The sequence below is a fragment of the Pogona vitticeps genome, chromosome 9 (assembly GCF_051106095.1).
Source record: "Pogona vitticeps strain Pit_001003342236 chromosome 9, PviZW2.1, whole genome shotgun sequence".
Taxonomy (NCBI): domain Eukaryota; kingdom Metazoa; phylum Chordata; class Lepidosauria; order Squamata; family Agamidae; genus Pogona; species Pogona vitticeps.
In genome coordinates this window covers 26490740-26511572 of record NC_135791.1, presented here as the reverse complement: position 1 = coordinate 26511572, position 20833 = coordinate 26490740, and the positions used below count along the sequence as shown (strand labels likewise).

Genomic DNA, 20833 nt, shown 5'->3' with positions numbered 1-20833 from the left:
AGGTGCCAGCGAGAGGCAGCGTGGCCAACAGTGACCCCCGGTGGCGGGAGCGGATATCGCCTCCCTCTGCTGCTGCTGTTTGGCCCTGGGTGCAAGGAGGGCGTGACGGGCTGGCGGTGGGGGGGGGGGGTTGAGATGCACTGGCTGGGGGGAGGAGGGGCCAATCTCTACGCCCCCAGAGAGACACATATGGAGGAGAGCACCAACCCCAGGCAGGAGTTTGGGGGTGACACGCAGAGGGTGCCGGAATTGCTTTGGGATTGGGGGTGCCCTAAGGATAAGAGGAGGGGGGGAGGAGGAGGAGGAGGGGGCGCAGGAGCCCCGAGTCGCAAAGGGCACGTTCATTGCAACAGCCTGGGACCCACATCCTACCCACCGACCCCTTTCTGTCCTGCAAGCAACCCTACCCAGAAGAGAAACGATGCCAAGCCAGCAAGGCTGACCAATGGCCATTCGGATGCTGCCTGAGCCCCCCCCGTCCCTGGCCCCAATCCAACCAGAGAGGGTCCCCACAAGGGCCTTGCTTAGGCCATGACACTCCCCCACTTCCCTAACTCTGACCCTTATCCTTCTCTCACCCCCCCAACTCCGCCCCCAAAAAGAAAGACAACACAATAACCACAAGGCCACAATTCAATGGAAAACTGTCCTTTAATTGCTTCTCCCCGCCTATCTGTACAAGAAACCCACACTGACATTTGTGTAACGGAGCCGGCTTTGGCACGTCCTCAGAGGCCAAGATTTTCTTCCCTGCTTCTCCGGGTCCTCCGAGCTCAGCTGCAACCCTCCCCAGGGGTGGGGTGGGGGGAGAACGACACCTGGATTTGCCGGGCAGCGTGTTCCTGCAAGCGACTCTGGAAGGCACTGTGATATCCCCGGAAAAGGCCTTTGGTCGATTTCAGATCCACTTCGGAGACGGATGTCAGCTGTGGTGGCCTTTAAAAAAAAAAACTGCCCACCCACCCAGAAAAGCAGCATGGCGGGGGGGGGACACCTTCCAGGGGATGCTGAACTCCCACTCCCAGTGGGTCCCAGGCAGCACAGCCAGTGGGTGAAGGATAATGGACACTGCAGTACCTAGAAAGCATAATACCTTGAGGGCTGGCTTTTCCCTTGTCTAAGGATGAGAACAATAGAAAAATACCCACAGGACCCTCCCCTTCGGCATTCATTTGGGGCTGGAAACTGTTCCTTGGTTCTGCCTCACATCCCTTTCCTAAAAACTACTCCACTACCCTCCCACTAACAAAAAATCTTAGCCTCCCTCCTTCCCTCTAAACAGTATTTCATCCCATTTGGACACAAGAGCCACCAGCACCTCCTGACTCATCTGGGGACCCTTTTTTGGCCAAAGAGATGAACAAGGACCACCTGGAGTTGTTCACATGCGCACACCCCCGCTCCTTATTCCGCAGGAAAAATACCCTCCGTGCGTGTTTCTGTTCTCATCCAGGGAAAAGCTTTCTTCTCCTGGTTCAAAACGTTGGCATTTGAGAACACAGGAAGCTCAGGTTCCTCCACGGAAGGTCCGGGAGCTTGCAAAAGTGGCCCAGGGAGACCATCTCCTGAACTGTGGCCCTGGGAAAGGGGGCGCTGGCTGGTCCCCCAAATAAGGGTCCGTGCAGGAGAGCGGTTGCCGGTGGTGGTGGTGGTGGTGGTGGTGGAGAGGGCTTACTGAGGCCTGCAGAGGTCCTGCCACTGTTCCAGGGAATCCAGTTCCCGGCTGTAATTGGAGTTCCAGTCCCTCTCAAAGACATCCTGGAGCTGGTCCCGAAGGGTGGGCTCGTCCCCAGCCTCCACGTGGCTCTGATTCACGACCAGGGCGGACCCGGCTGTGTGGACAAAGTAGTCCCCAGACCAGTTGGATGTTCCTGGAGGAAAAACACAATGGAAAGTTCCAGAGGCCGAGCCATCCCCTGCAGTTCTCACTGGGCACCCACTAGCCCCTATCCATAAGGGGTGCCCGGTTTCTGACCCTTCTCTAGAGAAACCCAGGAAGCTGTGAGATCCTTGGCCCCTGTAGGGTTGATCCTGACCGGCTGCAATGGCTCGCTCTGGGTTTCGGCCAGGATCTCGCCCTACCTGAGGATCCCTCGCAGTCACTTATCTTAGTTCCTCACCATTCCTGCACCCTGTTAAGCTTCCCAGGCCAGAGAAGGCTGGGTACATTTCAGGATGGTATGGTATGTGAACGCCAAATCTGAGCCACATTTTGGAAGGAGCTGGGGCAACAGCGATTGCTGATATCCTGCCCACGCCAGCCTTCCTGAGTGCCCCTCTTGGCAGACGGGCAGCTTTGCCTCCAGTTCCGGCCACCCTGTCCCTTCCACGCCTCACACCTTCCTCTGCCATCCCCAGCGCTGCTCCTCTAATGCTATCACAGCGTGAGAGAAGCCTCTCTTAGAGCCATTTGCTCTTGCCCAGCATTTCGGGCGGCTGATGGCTTCAGACGTCGACCCGTCCTCCACGCAAATCCTCTCCTCTCCCAGAGGACTCACCGATATACGCCACCTTGTCCGTTACCATGAACTTGCTGTGGTTGACTCTGGCGTACGGAATCCTGGCCTGGGTCTCATTCACCGGGACGACAAACAGCCTCTGGCAGTGGAGGAATGAAGGGAGAGGAATCAAAGGGGAAAAGGTTGAAGGTGGCGAAACTGTTCAGCTCATAAAGGCCAGAGGTTGGGTTCGATTCCCCCTCTGTGCCTCCTGGGCAAGGGCTGGACTGCATGACCCCACAGGGTCCCTTCCAGGCTCTGCTAAGATAAACAGGAATGATAATAATAACCGTCGAGTGTGTTCTGACTCATGGAAATTCTTTTTCAGGGTATGCTAAGTAGAGAATACACAGAAGTGGTTGACCATTCCCTTTGAAGAGGGTGGACTACAGCTCCCATTATCCCCAGGGGAGGAAGGCTGGCTAGATGGATTTGAAAGCCTTGTGCCAGTGGTGCTCTTAGGCCATAGCCGTGCACCCTGTCTCGGTTGGTTGGGTAAGTGAGTTAGCCGCCGGCCCTCTTCCCACAGTCTTCCCCAGAGTGTGGCGTTCCCAAAGGTGGGTGCCCCACCCGCCCTTCCCACCCCGTCCACCTCGAGCCCCAGAAGCCCCCTCACCACTTCCATGCTGATGTGGGTCCGGTCGTCCCTCACGGCCACCAGGGATTTCAAGAAGGGAAACATCTCAGCCTTGGAGTGTTTCCAGCAGCCGATGAGCAGGCGGACCCGCACTCTCCTCTCGTAGGCCACTTTGCGCAGGTGGTCATCAATCACCGGCCAGAACCTGAATGGACCGAGCGAGGAGAGCCAGCTCACACCTTGCGTTGTCGCCTCGGACAAGGTGTGGGTCCCCCACACCCCATCTACCTAGTCTTGCCCTTGGCAATGCCCCTGAATGAAGGTCTTTATTTGTATTCCAGCCATTGCACGGTTTAAAAATATGGGCAGATATGAAATATAGGTAACATTAAATACAAGTTGAAATGTTAACATCAATTATTTTGGGGGGAAGTCTTTAAAGACAGAAAAATTGTTGAATTGTAGGCTCATTCTAACAAAGAAGGTCTCCGTCATCCAGCTGTACTCCTGTTCTGTTCACTCTGAAAAACCTCCCTGGGCAGTAGCAGACTATCTGATCAACAGATGCTAGAGACAAACCAACCTCTTTGCAGCCACCTTGGGAGATTCCTAGAGGAGGTATCTTCCCCCCCCCCCAGCGGAAAACACAATGCTAGATTTTGGCTGTTCGTGTTTCGCTGGAGAAAAGCATCTGCTGATGGGACAGGATGTCAGAATTTGGGATGCACCGCACACAAAGAGATGAGAGGTTGGGGTTCCCCCCAGCAGTGCTCCCCCAGCTCCCCCCTTTCTTCCAGCAGCCACGCGTTACCTCTTGGGGTGCGAGAACTCCATGGTGGGTAGGTAGCTCATCACGGCGATGTAGACAAAGTCTTGGGCCCCCTCAATGACGCTCAGCAGGGCCTGGAGGTCCTCGGTCCGGCCGCTGGCACACAGCGCAGGGGGAGCGCTCTGGAGGAAGGGTGGTGGAAAGAAAACCAAAAATAGGAATTATTTGGGAATTCAGTTCCACCCCACACACATGGATTAAATCTGAGGATGTGGGATTCAAGGGTAAGGTTGGGGCTCCAGGGAGAGAAGGACCCCTGGTTGAAAGTTCCTGGAGCTGCTACTTCTGTTCCCGCAATCCAGACCACACAACGCCGGAGAAGAGTTGATAGAGGCACAGGGCAATGCACCCACCTCTTCCCCCCCCCCAAAAAAAAACATGTTTTAAAAGATATCCATATTAAGGACTCCTTAAATAGTGTTTTTTTTGGGGGGGGGCAAGGGGCAGCATTCAAATGGACCGCTGCACCTCACAGCTTCTAAGCATACCATTCTCCGGTTCAGACTCACTTGCCATTTGTGCCCCTTCCTGCTTCTGTCCAAGATGGCAACTATCCTAAGTCAAATCCAGTTGTAAATTATCTATCCTGGATCAAACCTAGTTATTTCCTATCTTGGGTCAAAGCTAGTTATCTCCAAGCTTTAAAAGGAATGCTTTGGGAAAGCAATAAATGCCATCCCCACCCCGGTGACGGTGCTTGGCCTCGTCACTATCTGATCATGGGAGAGAAAAAGAGAGAGAGAGAGAGCATGGGCTAATTTGTCCCAGGATATGTGCCCGACTGGCACCCCGCGTGCGCCGACTCACCGAAAAGTACACCCCGGCCTCCGTGCTGTTCAAGGTGACCTCCAGGGGCGTCTCCTTGTTATAGGTGGTGGAATACTCGGCCGGCCAGGGCGATGGGATGGTGGCGTTGGGCAGCCCCAGAGCCCAGTAGATCTCAAACATCTTGGCCAGGTCGTGGGCGAGGCAGCTGCAATTGTACACAACCACCCCGAGCTCCTTCACCTGTGCCCCCCCCCCCAGAAAGAAGAGACATATGTAGTGTGAAAACAGCTTCCTGCTGGGCCTGGGCTGAGCAGCGGTGGCCCTTAGGAGGCAGCTGGATGCCAGCTCCCATCATCCTTCACCACCATTGAGTCGGGAAGGCCTGACCCACTTGAGAGGCCCCCAGTTGCCAACCCCTCGTTCTAGGCAGAACGGGGTCAAGCCATTTGGCCTCTGTCGTGCTTCCGCTAAAGAAGCCTTGGGGTCTCCTGTCCCCTCTCAGCATCCCATTCCTGGGTCCCCCCACCCCGAAAAGCTCAGTGGGGTGGATTCAGGCCCAGAGTGGCCTTTCGCCTCACCTGTGTGAGGGCCCGCCAGTCCATGTTGGCACTGCCCAGGTAAAGGTGCGTCTGGTCCACAATCCAGAACTTCGTGTGCAGGATGCCTCCGGTCAGCCGGGGCAGGTTGACTTTACGGATCTGTGCCCCTGGAACGATTGGGAAACGGATTGTGTCCATTCCGATCACAACTGGCTACAGCATGGGAGGTAGTCCCTTTCTTTTCCCTGTGCTTTCTTTTTGCAACATATAAACCTCAATCACCTCGGGTCATCTTTTTTTCCTGTACCTTTTCGAGCTCCACCCTATCCATCCCCTTTCTATCAAGGGGATCCATTCTGTTTTGCCTCCTGCGTTCACGGCCCTCGGGCCCTAAGATCCCTGCCCACGACTCACCGCTCTCCTCAAGATCCTGGAGGTCACTGCTGCTCATCCGCGAGGAAGGGGGATTGACCGCAATTCGCAGCGCGATCCCACGACTGGTCACCTTCAGCAGCTCTGCCAGGATTTCTTCCCCCTGAGCACAAAGCAAACGCCCCATCAGACCCGTTCCGGCCTCTCCTCACAGGACCTCCCCAGAAAGCTTCCTTCCTCAGGTGTACATTTCCTTCAGCCTCTTCTCAGCTCAACTGACTTATAAGAGATATTTAGAGTTTGGGGAAAATATTTTGCATTTCAGAATAAGTAAGTGTAGCCATGTGGTTCACGGGGAGAAACAGAAGTCTGAGTAATGTCTTTCTTGGAGGTTAGAAAGAAAGAAAGCTTCCGAATCGTTTGGGACTCTTCCTCAAGTGTAAGTGTTATAAAATTTGGAGGACTGCTGAAAGCACCCAGAAATAGTCCAGACATGGTATTTCTGTATGACTGAATTTCTGAGAATCATGCATTGTGTGCAAACACGAAACAGGTTTGGTTTGGAACTTTGTGAAAGGCTAAGCTGTTAATGTCACCCAGACCTTTGGGTTGCACCCTGGGTCAGAGATATTGGCTAGTATTTGGGGTGGGGGGGTAGCATTTGTTTGCTTGGTAGCAGGGCAAAGAACCAGCTCCCAGCCAAAACAAATCAAGAAACACATAGTAACATCCACTGTTATTACATCCCTATTCCATTGTTTAGAATTATATTAAAACTGGGTGTACTTTTGTCAACAGGACCTGCTTCAACCGCTAACAATGTTGCTAATATAGTAAAAGAGGAAATGTTTATATGCATACGTACCATTAAATGGTTACACTTACAATGAACTGGCTTACATTAATTCAAGTCACATCAAGAATATGTCAGGCAAAATGCAGAAAGAGGCATGACAGAGGAAAAACAAAGGTAGCTTTCAGATAAGACACCTACCAGGAAGTCTGCTTATGTCCTTAGCCGTCCACCACCCCTGTGCAGCTCCCTTCAGAGGGGCAGGCATCCCTCTTTCCAAAGGGGCCACAGCCCCCAAATAAAAGCACACTTTGTTGTTTAGTCATTAAGTCATGTCCGACTCTTTGTGACCCCATGGACCAGAGCATGCCAAGCCCTCCTGTCTTCTACTGCCTCCCGGAGTTGGGTCAAAGTAATGTTGGTCGCTTCAATGACCCTGTTCAGCCATCTCGTCCTCTGTCGTCCCCTTCTCCTCCTGCCTTCACGCTTTCCCAACATCAGGGTGTTTTTCAGGGAGTCTTCTCTTCTCATGAGATGGCCAAAGTACTGGAGCCTCAGCTTCAGGATCTGTCCTTCCAGGGAGCACTCAGGGTTGATTTCCTTTAGAATGGATAGGTTTGTTCGCCTTGCAGTCCAGGGGACTCTCAAGAGTCTCCTCCAGCACCACAATTCAAAAGCATCAATTCTTCGGCAGTCAGCCTTCTTTATGGTCCAGCTCTCACCTCCGTACATCGCTACTGGAAAAACCATAGCTTTGATGATGCGGACCTTTGTCGGCAAGGTGAAGTCTCTGCTTTCTAAGATGCTGTCTAGGTCAAAAACACACTACGGGGAGCCTTTTGCATGCGGACGACAAGCGTTATATTGCTGTTGAGCTCCATCCAAGCTTCTGCTGCTCAAAACCCACCCTGACCAAAACCCAAACGAACGGATGTTCCACTTTCTATCAAAGAGGCCTTTGATGGCACCAGAGGCTGAATGGGATTCCCCAAAGCCAGGCAATTAAATGCTTGTTTGTCTGTGCATGTGTGTGTTCGGGTGGAGGCGCTCAGCTCGTAAGAGAAAATCGGAGAAGTATCCGTCTTGGTTGAGCCAGACACATTGGGGAACGATACCAAGCTGTTCCCAGTTCGCCAGCATGAAAAAGCCCAGACGTTTCAGCTTCACTGCCCAGCCTAAAATTGGCACCCTGGTAGCCCCTGATTAGATCATCAAGTCCAGAGTCCGAAATTAGCCAGTTACCCCCCACCCCCCGCAGGAGACTTGAATCTAGGGATTCATGTTGCATCCCATACACCTGTTTCACACACACCCCCACCCACGTCCCCCAGCCTCAAGCAGCGCTCTGCCCCCTCACCGGGCCGGCCGAAGGCTCCTGGGTGTGGGTGTCCTCGTTGTTCAAGGTCCAGTAGAAAGAGGCGATGTCCACGCTGTTTTTAGCCTCCCCCAGCAGCGTTGCCCAGGCGGCGAAAGTGGACGGGAGGAAAGTGCTGTTCTCCTCAAAGCTCAGCCCCTCCGGAATGCTCTCCACCAACGTGCTTCTGAGAAGAGGGGATGGGAAAAAAAGGTGCGTTTGGAGGGCGAACTGGGGAACAGGGGAGAATGGGCCAGATTTTTGTGAGCGCTCTCCCAAAAAGTTGTGGCGTTTGCCTGCTCTTGTCATCCCACTCAGTCTCCTCAGTGGCACAGTTTTACCCCCTAGTCAAGGGTGGTCAGGAATGTTACACCAAGACACTGCTAACGCCATGCCCCAAACGGCCACCTCTCGGGTAGGGCAAAGGAAAGCCCTGTTTGGATTGGGGGGGGGCGTTCTTTGAGGGCAGGCAGAAGAACCTGCACAGACCCAAATGTTGGGAATCTGGGTGGGCCTTTGGTGGGAGGTCGGGAAAGCAACGTGGTAGGAGCTGATGCGACCCCAAAGTTCCACCTGCGCTAGGAGATAACTCAGGTGGAATCCCCATTCCTGTTCCATCAGGTTCCACTCAGCCCTGAATGGGACAGAACGAACTGGCCTCTTATGCCTTTCTTCCTCACCTTTCTTTCTAGCAGGGGCTGATACCTTTCTCCCTTGACTATGCATTCCTACTGATTAAACCATGGCCATAGAATCCCAGAAAAGGAGAACTGGAAGGGGCCTCTAAAGTCATTCAGTCCAACCTCCTGCCCCGTGCAGGAATTCAAGTCAAAAGCAAATGCTGGACTTTTTACATTTTCCTTGCATTTCACACCCCTACCCTTCCCTTCTTTCTATATATACCCTCTGTGCCTCTGAAGAAGTGGCCACAGACCATGAACTAAAAGAAAAGCGTCTGGCCTTTAAGATGCTGCTGATTTTCCTGCCACAGGCTAATACAGTTCCCTGTTTTGGGGCGGGGGGGCAGGAAATATCTTAAGACACCTTCACTCAGATCTAAACCTCATAGAGGGAAAAGTGCAATTTAATTGTGATAAAGGAGGCTACAGCCCCATGGAAGGAGGAGCTCCAGAGTTGTGCTCCTGTTTTATGCAGAGCCAATAGTACCTTGGGATAGTCCACACACACACACACACCCCAAGCCCCCACCAGGCTCCAGAGGGCAGGAGTTGCAAAACTCAGAAGCTGGGTGGGGGGAGAGAAGGGGGGACAGAACACACAGCTTTCCTTACCTGCATGGGTCGCTGCACACGTTCCCCAGTAAGCTCACAGGCGCCTTCTCCCCTGCAGAGGCTGGACCGGGAAAGGGAAGGAAGAGCAGGCAGACCCCCAGGGCTGCCAACAGCATGGTGGACAGGACGGCCGTCACCAAAAGGCAGCGGGAATTCTGCAGGAGGGAAGAGCGAGGTGGAGGAGAGCCGTCTCTTTGCTGTCTTGGGCTTCTGTGCACAACTCGCTGGCATGACTCGCGCGCCCCAAATACTAGACTCCACAGCAATAAGAAGGTCCTTCCGAGCCGCACGGGTAACACCACCCGCCTCCTCCCCTCTTACTCATAGTGCGCGTGGAGGAGTCCCCTGCCCAGCCCTGACTAGGGTTTAAAGACTTCCCGTTTGTATAATTGAGAACCCAAACCACATCAGCAGCTGAGGATGGGGGAAAACTGTTTCAAAATCCTTGGCTATTCAGGATGGCAAAAGTCAGGAAGGGTGAGAAACCTCCTCGGGAATATTTCCCATTGTTTCCCTATAAAACCCCAAAACGGATCCTTTGTTCTGGACTTCCTTCTTCCTTCACACCTGTAGGCAAGTGTGGTGGTGGTGGTGGTGGCAGCTCACCCAGGCCTGCCAGGAAGAGCACCTGGTTCAGCAATGTAGCAGAACTGGCTTAACGGCCCCAGCCTGATGCTTTCTCCGACTGGGGAGGCTGAAGGAAGACTCGGATCAGAGCTGGTCGTCGCCCAGAGGATAGAGGACCAAGTTCTTCTTTGAGAACAGGGAGGTGTCATTACAAATACAATTTCAGTATTTCTGGTGTTGGAGATCAGAAAAATAAGGGGGGGGGGGGAAGTCTTCTGTAATGGACAACTCTTTTTATTAAATTCCAAAAATGCTGTCTTGATCATCTTGGGGTTCTAGCAGGTAAATGTGGGTCAGAAGTAAATTTTGATGACAAAAAACAAATGAATGTTAATTTAGGTTCTAGTTTCCAAGTAAAGGGAAGTAACAGTTTCACTTTGATCCCACAGGGGACAGACCCCCACTGTGCCACCCTCTTCAGTTTTCTAGAATGCCCTTTTACAAAGGGTGTAAGCAAATAGGAAGGGACACCCCAACACACACACACAAAATCCCTGAAAAGTAGCAGCTGAGGCAACTCCACTTGTCAGCCTCACTAGGGCCAACCCCGGAGGGCAGAAGCACATGGAAGGGAACTCACCTTAGGCCAGGCCAGGCTGGCCGGCCCAGTGGGCGGAGGGTCTTCGGGGCTCTGCAGGGTCTTCAGCTGTAAGGAAAGAGCAGAGACATGAAAGAACCTGGACCTCCCATCAGCAGAGGCCTCCCTTTGCGACACATACGACAATGGGCTTTGGAAATCTACCACACAATCTCTTTCAGAACGGCTGGCCACCGTTTGCTTCCCAAAGCCAAACAGTCAAAAGGGCCAAAATTCACCTAGAAAGCTTTCCTGCTCAAGCGATGCAGAAAGAGGTGCGGGCAACAGGATCAGCAGCTCCCCCCCTCCTCTCTAGGAGGACTTGTATGTAAGAGAATCCCCTTATTGTTGGCTTGCTAAGGATCACCCTCATTTTCTGCCCGGGGCATCTTGCTGTCCCCAGCCACATCCCCTTCCCTAGGTAGAATCTCTGCTCCAGGAGCACATCGGCAAAGCAGACCCTAAAGAGGTCCCCTCTGGGCCACCGAGAATTTACCTGCTGGTAAGTGACGTGGGGCTTCATTTCCTTTGGTGGCAGTGACCCAGCGAGCCAGAAGAACCTGTGAAGGACATAAAGAGGAAGGGGGTCACTCCAGGGCTCCAGAGCTAGGCAATCTCCCCAGGCTGCTGGTGGACCGAGCACACAGCCAAAGGAGAAACCCCAAAGGTCATCACGGTCCGGCGGCTGGCACTTCTGCCCCTGGCATAAGACCCAGAGCCACAACTGGGCAACTCATGAGCACTTTCTGATCATCCAGACAGCCCAAGAAGGGAGGCACAGGAAATAGGCTTCCCTTGGGCAGACCCGGGAAGTCACCGGTGCGCCGGCATTGCCGACGAAAACGGCACGGCACAAGCTGGTGATCCCACCGGCATGTCCGTGGGAAGCCCTACGGAGACAGGAGCGGTTTGCAAACAGGATGAAACCCCCGATCTGTAAATTTTTGTGCACCGATATTTAAATTTAAGCCATGACTTATTCTTTTCTTGGAAGACTCCTCCCGCCATCCTAGTCCGCAGAGACAGCTGGAATGTTGGCGGGAGAGGCGGGACCTGGAGGGAGAGTTTTCATAAAGTCCAGTCGGAATAAGGAAAGGGCGGAGCACGTGGAAGCAGAAGTTTGAAAACTGGAGGGCAAGTGGGATCACAAGCCACACAACAGGGATCAGACCGCTAGCTCGCAGGACGCAATGCAACAGCGGCTGGTGCCACTGAGTCTGACTGGGGGTAAATCTGAGGACCCCCAAGGAACATTTGCTGCTTGAGAGTCACTGCTATTATGGGCTGGCGATTTCATGGCAGCAGAAAACCAAGGGGCCATGCTGGGTCTCTGCAGGAAGAAGCCAGGCACAGGAAGAGGAAGGAAAGGAAACCCCTCCACACACACACAGGTTTCATGGGTCCATGAGGATAAGGGTGACGATTTTTGTGTAGGAAATCTGTTTCCAGACCAGAAGAGGCTGGGCTGCTCCGTTTCCCCACAGACAGGGAGAGGAACAACCCCAGAGAGAGCAGAGCAGAAGACTGCAGGGTTATTTCTACTTCTGTGTTGACAAGGAGAAAAAAATAATAATCCCCGAGAGAGACAAAATGCTAAGCCAGCAGTTGGTCTGAAATGTCCTCCCTTTCCAGGTCATGCGTGTTGACTTAAGGCTGCCGGTCCTATGACTCCTTCCCTCTCCCGCGCCTGGAAGTCCTCCGTTTATGAAAGACAACAGGTTGTCACGACTCGGCTCTGCGGTCTTTTGCGCGGAGTCCCTGCCCATCCAAGCAGGGAGAGCAAACGTCCCACGAAAGCTCGTGTCAAAATACGGCCATTTGGTCTCCAAACAGCCACAAGACGTTGGGAGTTTTTTTGTTTTGTCTCCTTTGCTTTTGTGTTGTGTTTCTTGTTTGAAATGCTTGCCCAGGTTAACCCAGATCTGCCTTCTTTTGCACTGCCAAGCAGAAGGGTCAAAAAAAGAGGGGCAGGATACAACGCCAAAAGCGTGCCAGGTTTTGTTTTTGTTTTTTCAGGGGTGGTGACGGTTTCAGACTTTTCATTTCCTTTTGGGATTGTTTGCCTCTTGCTGGAGTTCCACTTTCTGCCTTTCTGCCGGATCCTCCCAAAATAGTTCTTTAATGACTCAGCTTTTGGGGAGGGGAGTAGCTAAAGTTAGTCTGTGGCAACAGCCCCCCAGCAAGGAATCTGGTGAGAACACGGAGAGGAAAAACACTGATTTGCTTTCATGGACCATGGACCACTTCCACAGCTGCCTCAGAAGCGAAGGTCTCTTGGCTTCACTCTATGCATTTCACACCAAATAACATTTGCCCACCGTTAGGGTGTCACAGGTCTCCTCTTCATCTTTTATTACGGAAGACTCACAAGGCGCTTCGGGGAAGCCGAGGGTTTTCCACAGCATCACAGCCGCTTCAGCTAAATACTTCCGACTCAGACGGGCCACTAAGCCCCTCCTTGAATGAGCGGCGGAACAAACAGGGCAAACGTTGGCAACATCTTGGCTTTGCCCAGAACAAACGAAGGAAGGAGCACCTCAGAAGACGGCACCTCAGAGTTTGTGCAGAGTGCAGATCCCTGGCCTTGCAAGTTTCCCTCGCTCAGCACATTCCTGGACCTTTTGTGACAAAATATTGGTATTTTAAGCCTAGACCAGGTAACTGATCCTCCTTCTTTCAAGCCAGAATCTTATCAGTTTATGCTTAAGAGAAAGTGCATGAAAATGATTTGCCCAAGTCTAGGAACCCAGCCAGTGCCTTATGGACAACTGGCAGTTTGCTGCCAAAACTCACACAATTTGCTTTAGACAAGCACAAGAAAGCTGTAGGATTCTGGCCACGTGTTATGTTTGAACGCAATACTGTAACTGGAAAGTTCCTGTGGCATTCTGGTGTTTACTGGATGTTCTGTTGTGTCCTTTCAAAGTGGAACTGACTTAGAACAACCCTAACAGGTCTTTTTTTCAAGGTAAGCGTGATATTTAAGGAGTGGTTTTACCAGTTCTGCTCCTCCAATGAGTTTTCATGGCCGTATTCAAGCTTAGGCATCTACATACTGGGTTGAGCTGGTTCTGCTGTACAGGAGCATACTTCAATCAAACCAGCAAATTAAATAGAGAAAGTCCCTCTCTGGGTCTCCCTTTACGGGCAGTTTGCAAGCTGGAATTTCTGTAACACTCCTCTAAAAGCACAATAGAATCCGAGGGGGGGGGGAAGGAAATCCAAGACACTGGGAGTTGTGAGGAGGATTCAACAGATCCCTGCCATAGGACACACATAGAGGCCAGGTCCTTTTTGAAAAAAGAAGTATTGTTGACCCACCCCCCCCCCCGTGGGTTTGGGAGACATCCTTCCCTCTTTGATTGTTCCTATGATGCACCAGAGAGGTGACTTCTGGGAGGGGCTATGTTGCCCCTCTGCCTGGCTGGCATGCCCTGCGACCCCACCCTGAACACAACCCCCCCCCGGTCCTGCAAAATGTCTTGGTGTCCGGAGCCGTTTCCAAAGGAAAGAGGAAGTCCCTTCCAAGCTGGTCTGGATGGCAAGCAGCAGGCACCGCTGGCAGCCACGCCTGGCCTGACTCAGCTTATCTGGGCAGGCAGAAGCGATGCCGCGGGGGCTGACACCAGTTCTAAAACAGGCGGTGTGGATTTTTATCCAGGCCAGCCGCAGAGCAAGGCTCTCATGCCCAGGATTCCTAGTTCTCTGCTCACACATCTTTGACCCTGACTCCTCCCAGGAGAACCCAGGCTGCCCCCCCACAGCTCCCATGGGAAGGTCGGGCACACCCCTTTCTGTGCTTTCCCTCAAGCTGGTGCCCTCTCCATGGACTGGTTGGTTCTCCTGGCTGGCTATCCCAAGGGCACTGTATGCCCAGGAAGCCTGCCTGGATGCCAGCCCATCTGCTCGGTTAGGGTCTCCTCCGATGGGTGGCAAGAGCTCTCCAGGGTCCGAGCAGGAGGGAATCTCTCTTGCCCTGGCACCGAGCCCCCTCCTGCCCAGGTATAGGCCCACCCCTCTCCTTTGCACCCAGCCCCCCCTCCACGCCTCCTCCTGGCACTGAATCCGGGAGTTCTGCCCCTGGATTTGCTCTCAGCTCCCGCCATCACCAGGCCTCCTCCTCTCTCCCAGGGAAGGACCAGGGAATCCGGGCGCCTGGCTTTTCCCTCCACCTGCAAGAGGCTTTCCCAACCCAGCTGATTCCAGGCCAAACAAGGGCCACGCAGCAGCTTTCTCGGGCCCCGACATTTTCCGCAGCCAGCTGCCAAGTCCCGCCTGCCAACGCTGGGCAGTGCCACGGGGCGGGCGCCAGAGACCCTGCCGGCCACCCTGGTTTGTCCCCCCTCCTTCCGTGCACGGTCGAAGGGCGCCTTGTGTCCCCCGCCTGAGGCGTCAGATGGGCGAGGCCCCCTCCCCAAACAGCAGGACCACCGCTGGTCGCCCCCCTCTCCTCTCCGCCGAGGGGCCGCGCGCCTCGCTGCGCCCGCCTTCGCTCGCCTCCTCCGAGCCCAGGCAGGCAGGCAGCCCGCCACTTACTTACCTCCGATGGGGAGAAGCGGGTGGGTGGGGGGCTCGGCGAAAGGGGGGGCGACGACCCCTGACGCTTTCCTCCGGGCGAAGAGGCAGGCGGGCTGGCAGGTCGGCAAGCTCGAGCGCCTGGCCGGGGCGGCGAGGGATGGGGGGCCCGGCGGGGTCCCTGCCCAAAGGCGGATCTCGGCGACGGAAAGGAGACCTGGGGCTGGAGGGGACCGGGGGGGGCTTCTGAACATGTGCAGAGCGCCTCCCCGCAGGAGCGCTTCGTCTCTCCGGGCGCACGGCGGCCGAGCTGGAGGGGGGGGGGGAAGAATCTCTCCAAGGGGAGAGGGGCTGCCTTCCTCGGCCGGGACCCGGAGGCGCGCCGCGGAGCCCCGGCACCTTTCACTACCTCCCGCCCAGCCTGATCCGGCGCGGGCGCTCAGCGCAGGGAATCAAGATCCCGGGAAGGGAGGGCTGGTCCTCTCCAAACCGGGGGTGGGCGGGCGGGGTGGGGGTGGGGTGTCCCTTGCCAAGACCGCGTCCCGACGCCCGGCTTCGTCTCGCCTTCCCCGGGGGCTTCAGTTGCAAGCCAAGCAGTCCCGGGGCGGCCAGCGACCCAAAGAAAGGCTGGAGCCCGAGCGCCTTAGCCCCGCCCATCCCCCTTGGCTCCTCCCCCTGGAGAGAACAAAGTCAGCCCTGGGTCCGTACCATTTTCAATAGCGGGGGGGGGGGAATAAAGAAGAAAAGAAGGCAAGAGATGCCAAAATACAAAATCGTGGCGCTTTATCTCTCTGGCTGCATCGTCGATGCAAAGGGTTTTAATTATGCGGGGGGAGAGAAGGAGACATACCCATTTCGGTCCCAGTTCCCCAAAAAAATCGCATTCTTCCCCCCCGTAACCATGTGAATGGTTATGCCCTGAGAGGCCAAGGCCGACAGGCAGAGACAAAGGAAGTCGCCCCCCCCGCTCCCTGAAATGAGGCTGGTGGAGGAAAAGGGGCGTTTAAATGTCCTTCCAGGCTCCTTCGTCTTGGCAAAAACTAGCAGAACTTGGGAAAATACTCTCTCTCTCCCCCCCGGACTCCAGATCCCATGATGCTGCAACCAGCACGACTACTTGGGGAATCTGGGAGTTGTAGTCCCGCAGAGTAAATTTGTCCCAGGCGTCTAGGGAGAAGCAAGGGCAGGTCGGAAAATCCTTTCGATAGTGGGGCTGAGCCCCTCCCCGGCGTCTTCAGAGGGGCCCCTGGAAGGACTGGCCCATCATTCAGCCTTGGGGCACAAGTAGCCGGAAGGGTTACTTCCGGCTACTTGGCCACTGGGTGAGAATTTATGGGTTCTCTTCAATTTGGGCTTGCCTGGTGTTTTGGACAGCCCAGGATTCTGGGAGCTGTCATACAAAACAAAAATAGTGCACCACTGCATTAGGTCACGGATGAGCATCTTTCGGCACTCCTGTGTGGTCCTGGACTACAGCTCCCATTAGCCCCAGCCAGCATAGCCAGTGGTGAAGGATGATGGAGACTGTAGTCCTAACAGCTTCTGGAAGACCACTTATTTAGCTTTGCATTAGCTGATGGAAGCACACACAGAGAGATATTATTATCCTGTATACGCGACGTTCCCAACCTTGGCTCACCCAGGTATCCTTGGACTGCAACTCCCAGAAACCCTGGCTGGCACAGCAGGTGGCTAAGGCTTCTGGGAGTTGCAGTCCAAAGACACCTCGGTGACCCCAGGCTGGGAATCCCAGCTGTACACGAAGGGGTGCGTTGGAGGCCGGTGGTGGTTTGGGCAGGTGGTCCCTGGGTCAGGGTAAGATATGAAGAATAAAAGGGGGGGAGGGGTTTACTTTTGACAAACATGCCATAAAAGCATTCTGCAAGTGATAAAGAATTTATTATTGATGCAACAGTGAGCAGATAGGAGGGGGACGACTGGCAAAGACTCTCCGGAGTCCAGCCGGAGGCACACCCTGCTCCAGGTTGGCTTGCTGGTTTTGGCTTTGGTTAGAGAGGTGCCCCACCCCAGCCCCTCTGCTCCTCTCCCCCCCCCCCCGCCCGCCTCCTGCCTGGCACTGTACCACTCAGTCATAATAGCATGCTGGCTTTTATTAAGGAAGTGGTTTTGGGCAGCGACAAATGGTCTATATATGTAAGGGCTACAAAGGTTATCTGTTTGAGCAGGGCGATCTCTCTCCATGGTGCCTGCCCTCCTTCCTGGAGTCAGTGATGGCTGGCGATGTGGTGCAGGTACGGCTGCAGGGGCTGTCGGTTCCGGGGAGGGTGCAGCACGGCCCTGAGGGGCCCCCTCTCCATGTCCCGCTCTGCCAGCCAGTCGTTTTCAGGCAGCCAGCCCTCATACACCTCCATCTCCGCTCGCTGCCGAAAGAGAAAGAAAGCTTCAGTCAAGGGGCCCTTCCTGCTTCCGCCAAGCCCCGGCCTGTTCCTACCCCTCTGCTCACAGGAGAGGCCCACCTGTACAAGCCGCCTTTGCACAGGTGGCTGGGAGCCACTGCTGAGCAGGTCTGCCCCTTGGGGAGCGGGGCTCGGAGGTCCCACTGCAGGGCCGAGGAGGGGGCACTGGTGTATGGGGGGAGGGGGGCATGCTTTCACTGTAATATTTTCGGTGCAGGTGGGTGCTTCTTGATAGCTTTCCACCTTGGTTTTCTGAAGCCAAAGGGAAGCTATTATTCCCTTTAAAAACAAGACTCTCCTGACATCTTAAACAGCAACCACACTTTTGATTCGGTTTGGGCATTTGAGAACCGGAGCCCCCTTCTTCAAAGGGGGCTCTGGAGAGAAGTGAGCTGCTCTCCCCTGAAATAAATATTGCCCAATAAAACATGTCAGCTGCTGAGGTGCCCCAAGACTGAAATCTCGCCTGTTCACACACCCTGGGAATACTTTTCCTTTATAAAAGAACTCCCCCAGGGAGTGTCTGGGGGAGTTCTTTTATAAAGCAAACAAACCTAAGGAGTGTCCAGTTTAATTATATGTACCTTTTTGCAAATATTGTTCATGCTTCTCCCCCCCCCCCACTTGCCACCGTACTAAGCTGGCATTTTGGGGGAATTTTCCACAAAGTTGTGTTTGCAACTGGTAGCCACTGATTCAAAACCCTCAATTCCGTGGAGAACAGGGTTAACACTGTCGCCATATCCTTTACTCACATCTCCTCTGCACCTCAAATCTGGGGCAGCTGTGGCCTCATCCCCGCGGCTTCCTTCCAACCAAACATTTTGATGTCGATTTCGGAAAAAAAGGACATCAACCGACTGATTTTGTTCTTTGCACCATTTCTGCGTAAATTGCCAAGCTGGTCCATCTGAACCCTCAGTTCCCTTCTGGGATCTTCTACCCCCTAACCCCGACCCCCTGCCCTCTCCTTAGCACCTTTCGCCCATCCTTTGCTTACAAGCTTTTGACAAAGGGGGCTCTTTGTTGGGTCTTGGGGGCGAGGTGGCATGGGTGACCACTCTACTTCTTGGCAAGATTTTAAGCAGACATGGGAGGCCTGCTTTTCGGGGAACCTTGAGCAGTGGATTCCTTGCAGCAAACACGGGGTGAGACGAGATGACCCTGCTGAATCTCTTTGGATGCTGCCCTTGTAGGATCAAGCTCTTAACTTAAGCCCGTAGGATCTTGATGTTGTTACAAAGAAGGTGTGGGGAAGAGAGGAGGAGAGCATTGGGCCCTTGGAGAAGGCCCCCTGCCCTTTTCTTCTGGGTCTGAACATGGCAGAGACCATGGTCGTCAGCCATCATGATAGCTCAAGTTTGAGAGACCCGGCTGGGGATTTCACAAGCCCTCCTGGCTAACGTCCCGGCCCAGCGCCTCCCTGTCCAAAGGCCCCTTTGAGCTTCTGCCCTCAAAGTGAATCAGATGCCCCGGGGCTCCCTCCGTCCAGAGACACGCGGCCTCTGGGTCCCTGTTACCTGAGCGGCAGGTGAGAGCACCTGGTCCTTGGGGTGGCTGGGCTCGGGCAAGGAGGCTGTGCTGGGGGCCTTCCCCTCCTTCTCCCAGCGTGACGTGTCTTCTGGGGAGCACTGCCCACCCAGCAGGATGAGGTTTTCAAAGGTGGGGTCCAGTTTGGCTTGGTGGGAGGTCTTTCGAAGCTTGGGGCTGCCGAGCCGGTTCCTATAGAAGGCCGGGATGGGCTCTTGCTGGGCCTGTTCGTGGCGCCACTGGAGGCCATGGTGGGAAGGCTTGCGCTGGCCAGAGGATACCTCGGTGGGTCCCGAGAGGGATTCATAAAAGCCTCCTTCACTGGGCCCTTCCCCCCACACTTTCAGGGGCCCCTCCCGCCTCGCCTCGGGGAGGTGGAGGCCATCTGTTTGGCTGGTGGTTCGTTGGCCGCCATGGGCATCCTCTTCCCTGAAGGTCTTCTGAGCCGGATAGTAAGGCTCCTCTTCCATGGAGGTGTAAGCCTGGGTTTCCTCCATCAATGGCTTCCCGTAGCTGGGTCTCGATTCATGGAGGCTCCTCAAGCAGAACTCGTAATACTGGGTGAAGCCGTAGTTCTGCTTGAGCGGTTGGGTGGAAACGAAGGGGTGCTTCAGGGCCGCACTGGGGGCGATGCGTTCGTGGGAGTCCCAGGTCAGCATCCTCTTGATCATCTCCACCATGCTCCGGAGGTCAAAGTACTCTGCCAGGGCCTCGGAGTCCGGGTAGATCATTTTGTGGGTGTTCACCGTCTCCATCTGGTCCAGGGACTTCAGGACGTATTTCCTCCGCTCCACGGACTTCACCTTGGTGTCTGCCAGATGCTGGGCTGGCGTTTTCAGCTCCCAGGAATTCGCCGAATCGGGGTGCTGGTTGGCTTTGAAGAAGAGGTGGGACTTTCTAGCTGCGTTGAGGAGGGTGGGCCTGGGCATGCCTTGGGTCTCGCAGATGTAGCGGATCTGGTCGTACTCGCTGTTCCCAGGGTAGAGGGGCCAGCCGAGATGCAGTTCGGCCATCACACACCCCAGAGACCAGATGTCCACTTTCTCACAGAAGGGCAACCCCAGCAGGATTTCTGGTGCCCGGTAGAATCGGGACTGGATGTAAGGATCTTTGACGTATCGCACCTCGTTGAAGATGCTGGCCGAGCCAAAGTCAATCACCTTGACCCAGAAAGGATACCTCATCTGGTCCACCAGCATGATGTTCTCTGGCTTCAGGTCTGCATGGATGATGGAGAGTTCTTTCAGCTTGGCCAAGGCTCTCAGCACCTGCGTGGTCACCGTCCGGATGTGGCGGACGGGCAGAGGGGAAAATTTGTTCTCCTTCTGGAAGTCAAACAGGTTTTGCTCCAGCAGCTCAAAGACCAGGTAGAACTTGAACTCGTCCTGAAAGAACTCGTGGAACTGGACGATGTGCGACTCTTTGGAGTCCACGCTCGACATGGCCCGGAGCAGCTTCAGCTCATTCTTGATGATTCTGCTCCGGTAGGAGTCATTCTTCAGGATCTTGATGGCCACCATCTCCCCCGTGCTCCGCTTCCAGCTTTTCACCACTTCCCCAAACGTGCCCTTTCCGAGGATCTCAAAAACGTCGTAGTACTCTGATTCCGACTCAAGTGTGACCATCGTTCTGTGCTCGCCCAAGCTCGGAGACCCGGGTGCGAAGTGACTCCTTGCAATGAGAGTGTGAGCTGCCTTGCCACCCAGGGAACCCCAGCCCTTCTCTGGAACACCGGGTGATGCAACAGTCAGGCCGAAGTTCCAAAGTTGCCAAGTTAAGAAGAAGGTTCTGTCATGGAAGCCGATGACCTGCCCCACCAGCGGGTGCCCCCCCCCAGGAGAGGGGAAACAGGGACAACAGAGAAGACCACTCGGCTCCATCCTAGGATGACTCTCTGCCCTAGCAGGGTGAAGCTGGAGCTCCAACAGGCTGCCTTTATCAATGACAGACCACCCTCCCTTGGAAGAGCTTTCCAACCATGGGTCGAGAGAGATCCCCCTGGCCAGGAGCTACAGTTCTCCAAGTGAAGGTGGGCCTGATTCAGGAGGCAGTTCTCCCTTTACCACTCCCTCCTCATTTCCAACCCCTGTTTCAAGGGGAGATAGGATTCAGGCTGCATAGATCATCCATCGGTGCAGCATGTGG

The 20833-nt window shown here is 54.6% G+C and overlaps 2 protein-coding genes across 2 annotated transcripts; both read right to left on the bottom strand.

Moving 5' to 3' along the window:
• Positions 1-632: 632 nt before the first annotated feature.
• PLD3 (phospholipase D family member 3) lies at positions 633-15398 on the bottom strand. Its single transcript, XM_072979460.2, has 12 exons — positions 14767-15398; positions 10723-10786; positions 10230-10295; positions 9023-9177; positions 7734-7917; positions 5626-5746; positions 5251-5378; positions 4712-4912; positions 3887-4026; positions 3115-3280; positions 2499-2598; positions 633-1871 (listed from the first exon to the last, which is right to left on the bottom strand). The coding sequence occupies exons 2-12, from the start codon at positions 10747-10749 to the stop codon at positions 1672-1674; spliced, it is 1488 nt and encodes a 495-aa protein (XP_072835561.2). The 5' UTR covers positions 10750-10786; positions 14767-15398; the 3' UTR covers positions 633-1671.
• Positions 15399-16831: 1433 nt separating this feature from the next.
• Positions 16832-20482, bottom strand: HIPK4 (homeodomain interacting protein kinase 4). Its single transcript, XM_020787164.3, has 2 exons — positions 18679-20482; positions 16832-17122 (listed from the first exon to the last, which is right to left on the bottom strand). Exons 1-2 carry the CDS (start codon positions 20311-20313, stop codon positions 16967-16969), a joined length of 1791 nt encoding a protein of 596 aa, XP_020642823.3. The 5' UTR covers positions 20314-20482; the 3' UTR covers positions 16832-16966.
• Between the last annotated feature and the right edge of the window lie 351 nt (positions 20483-20833).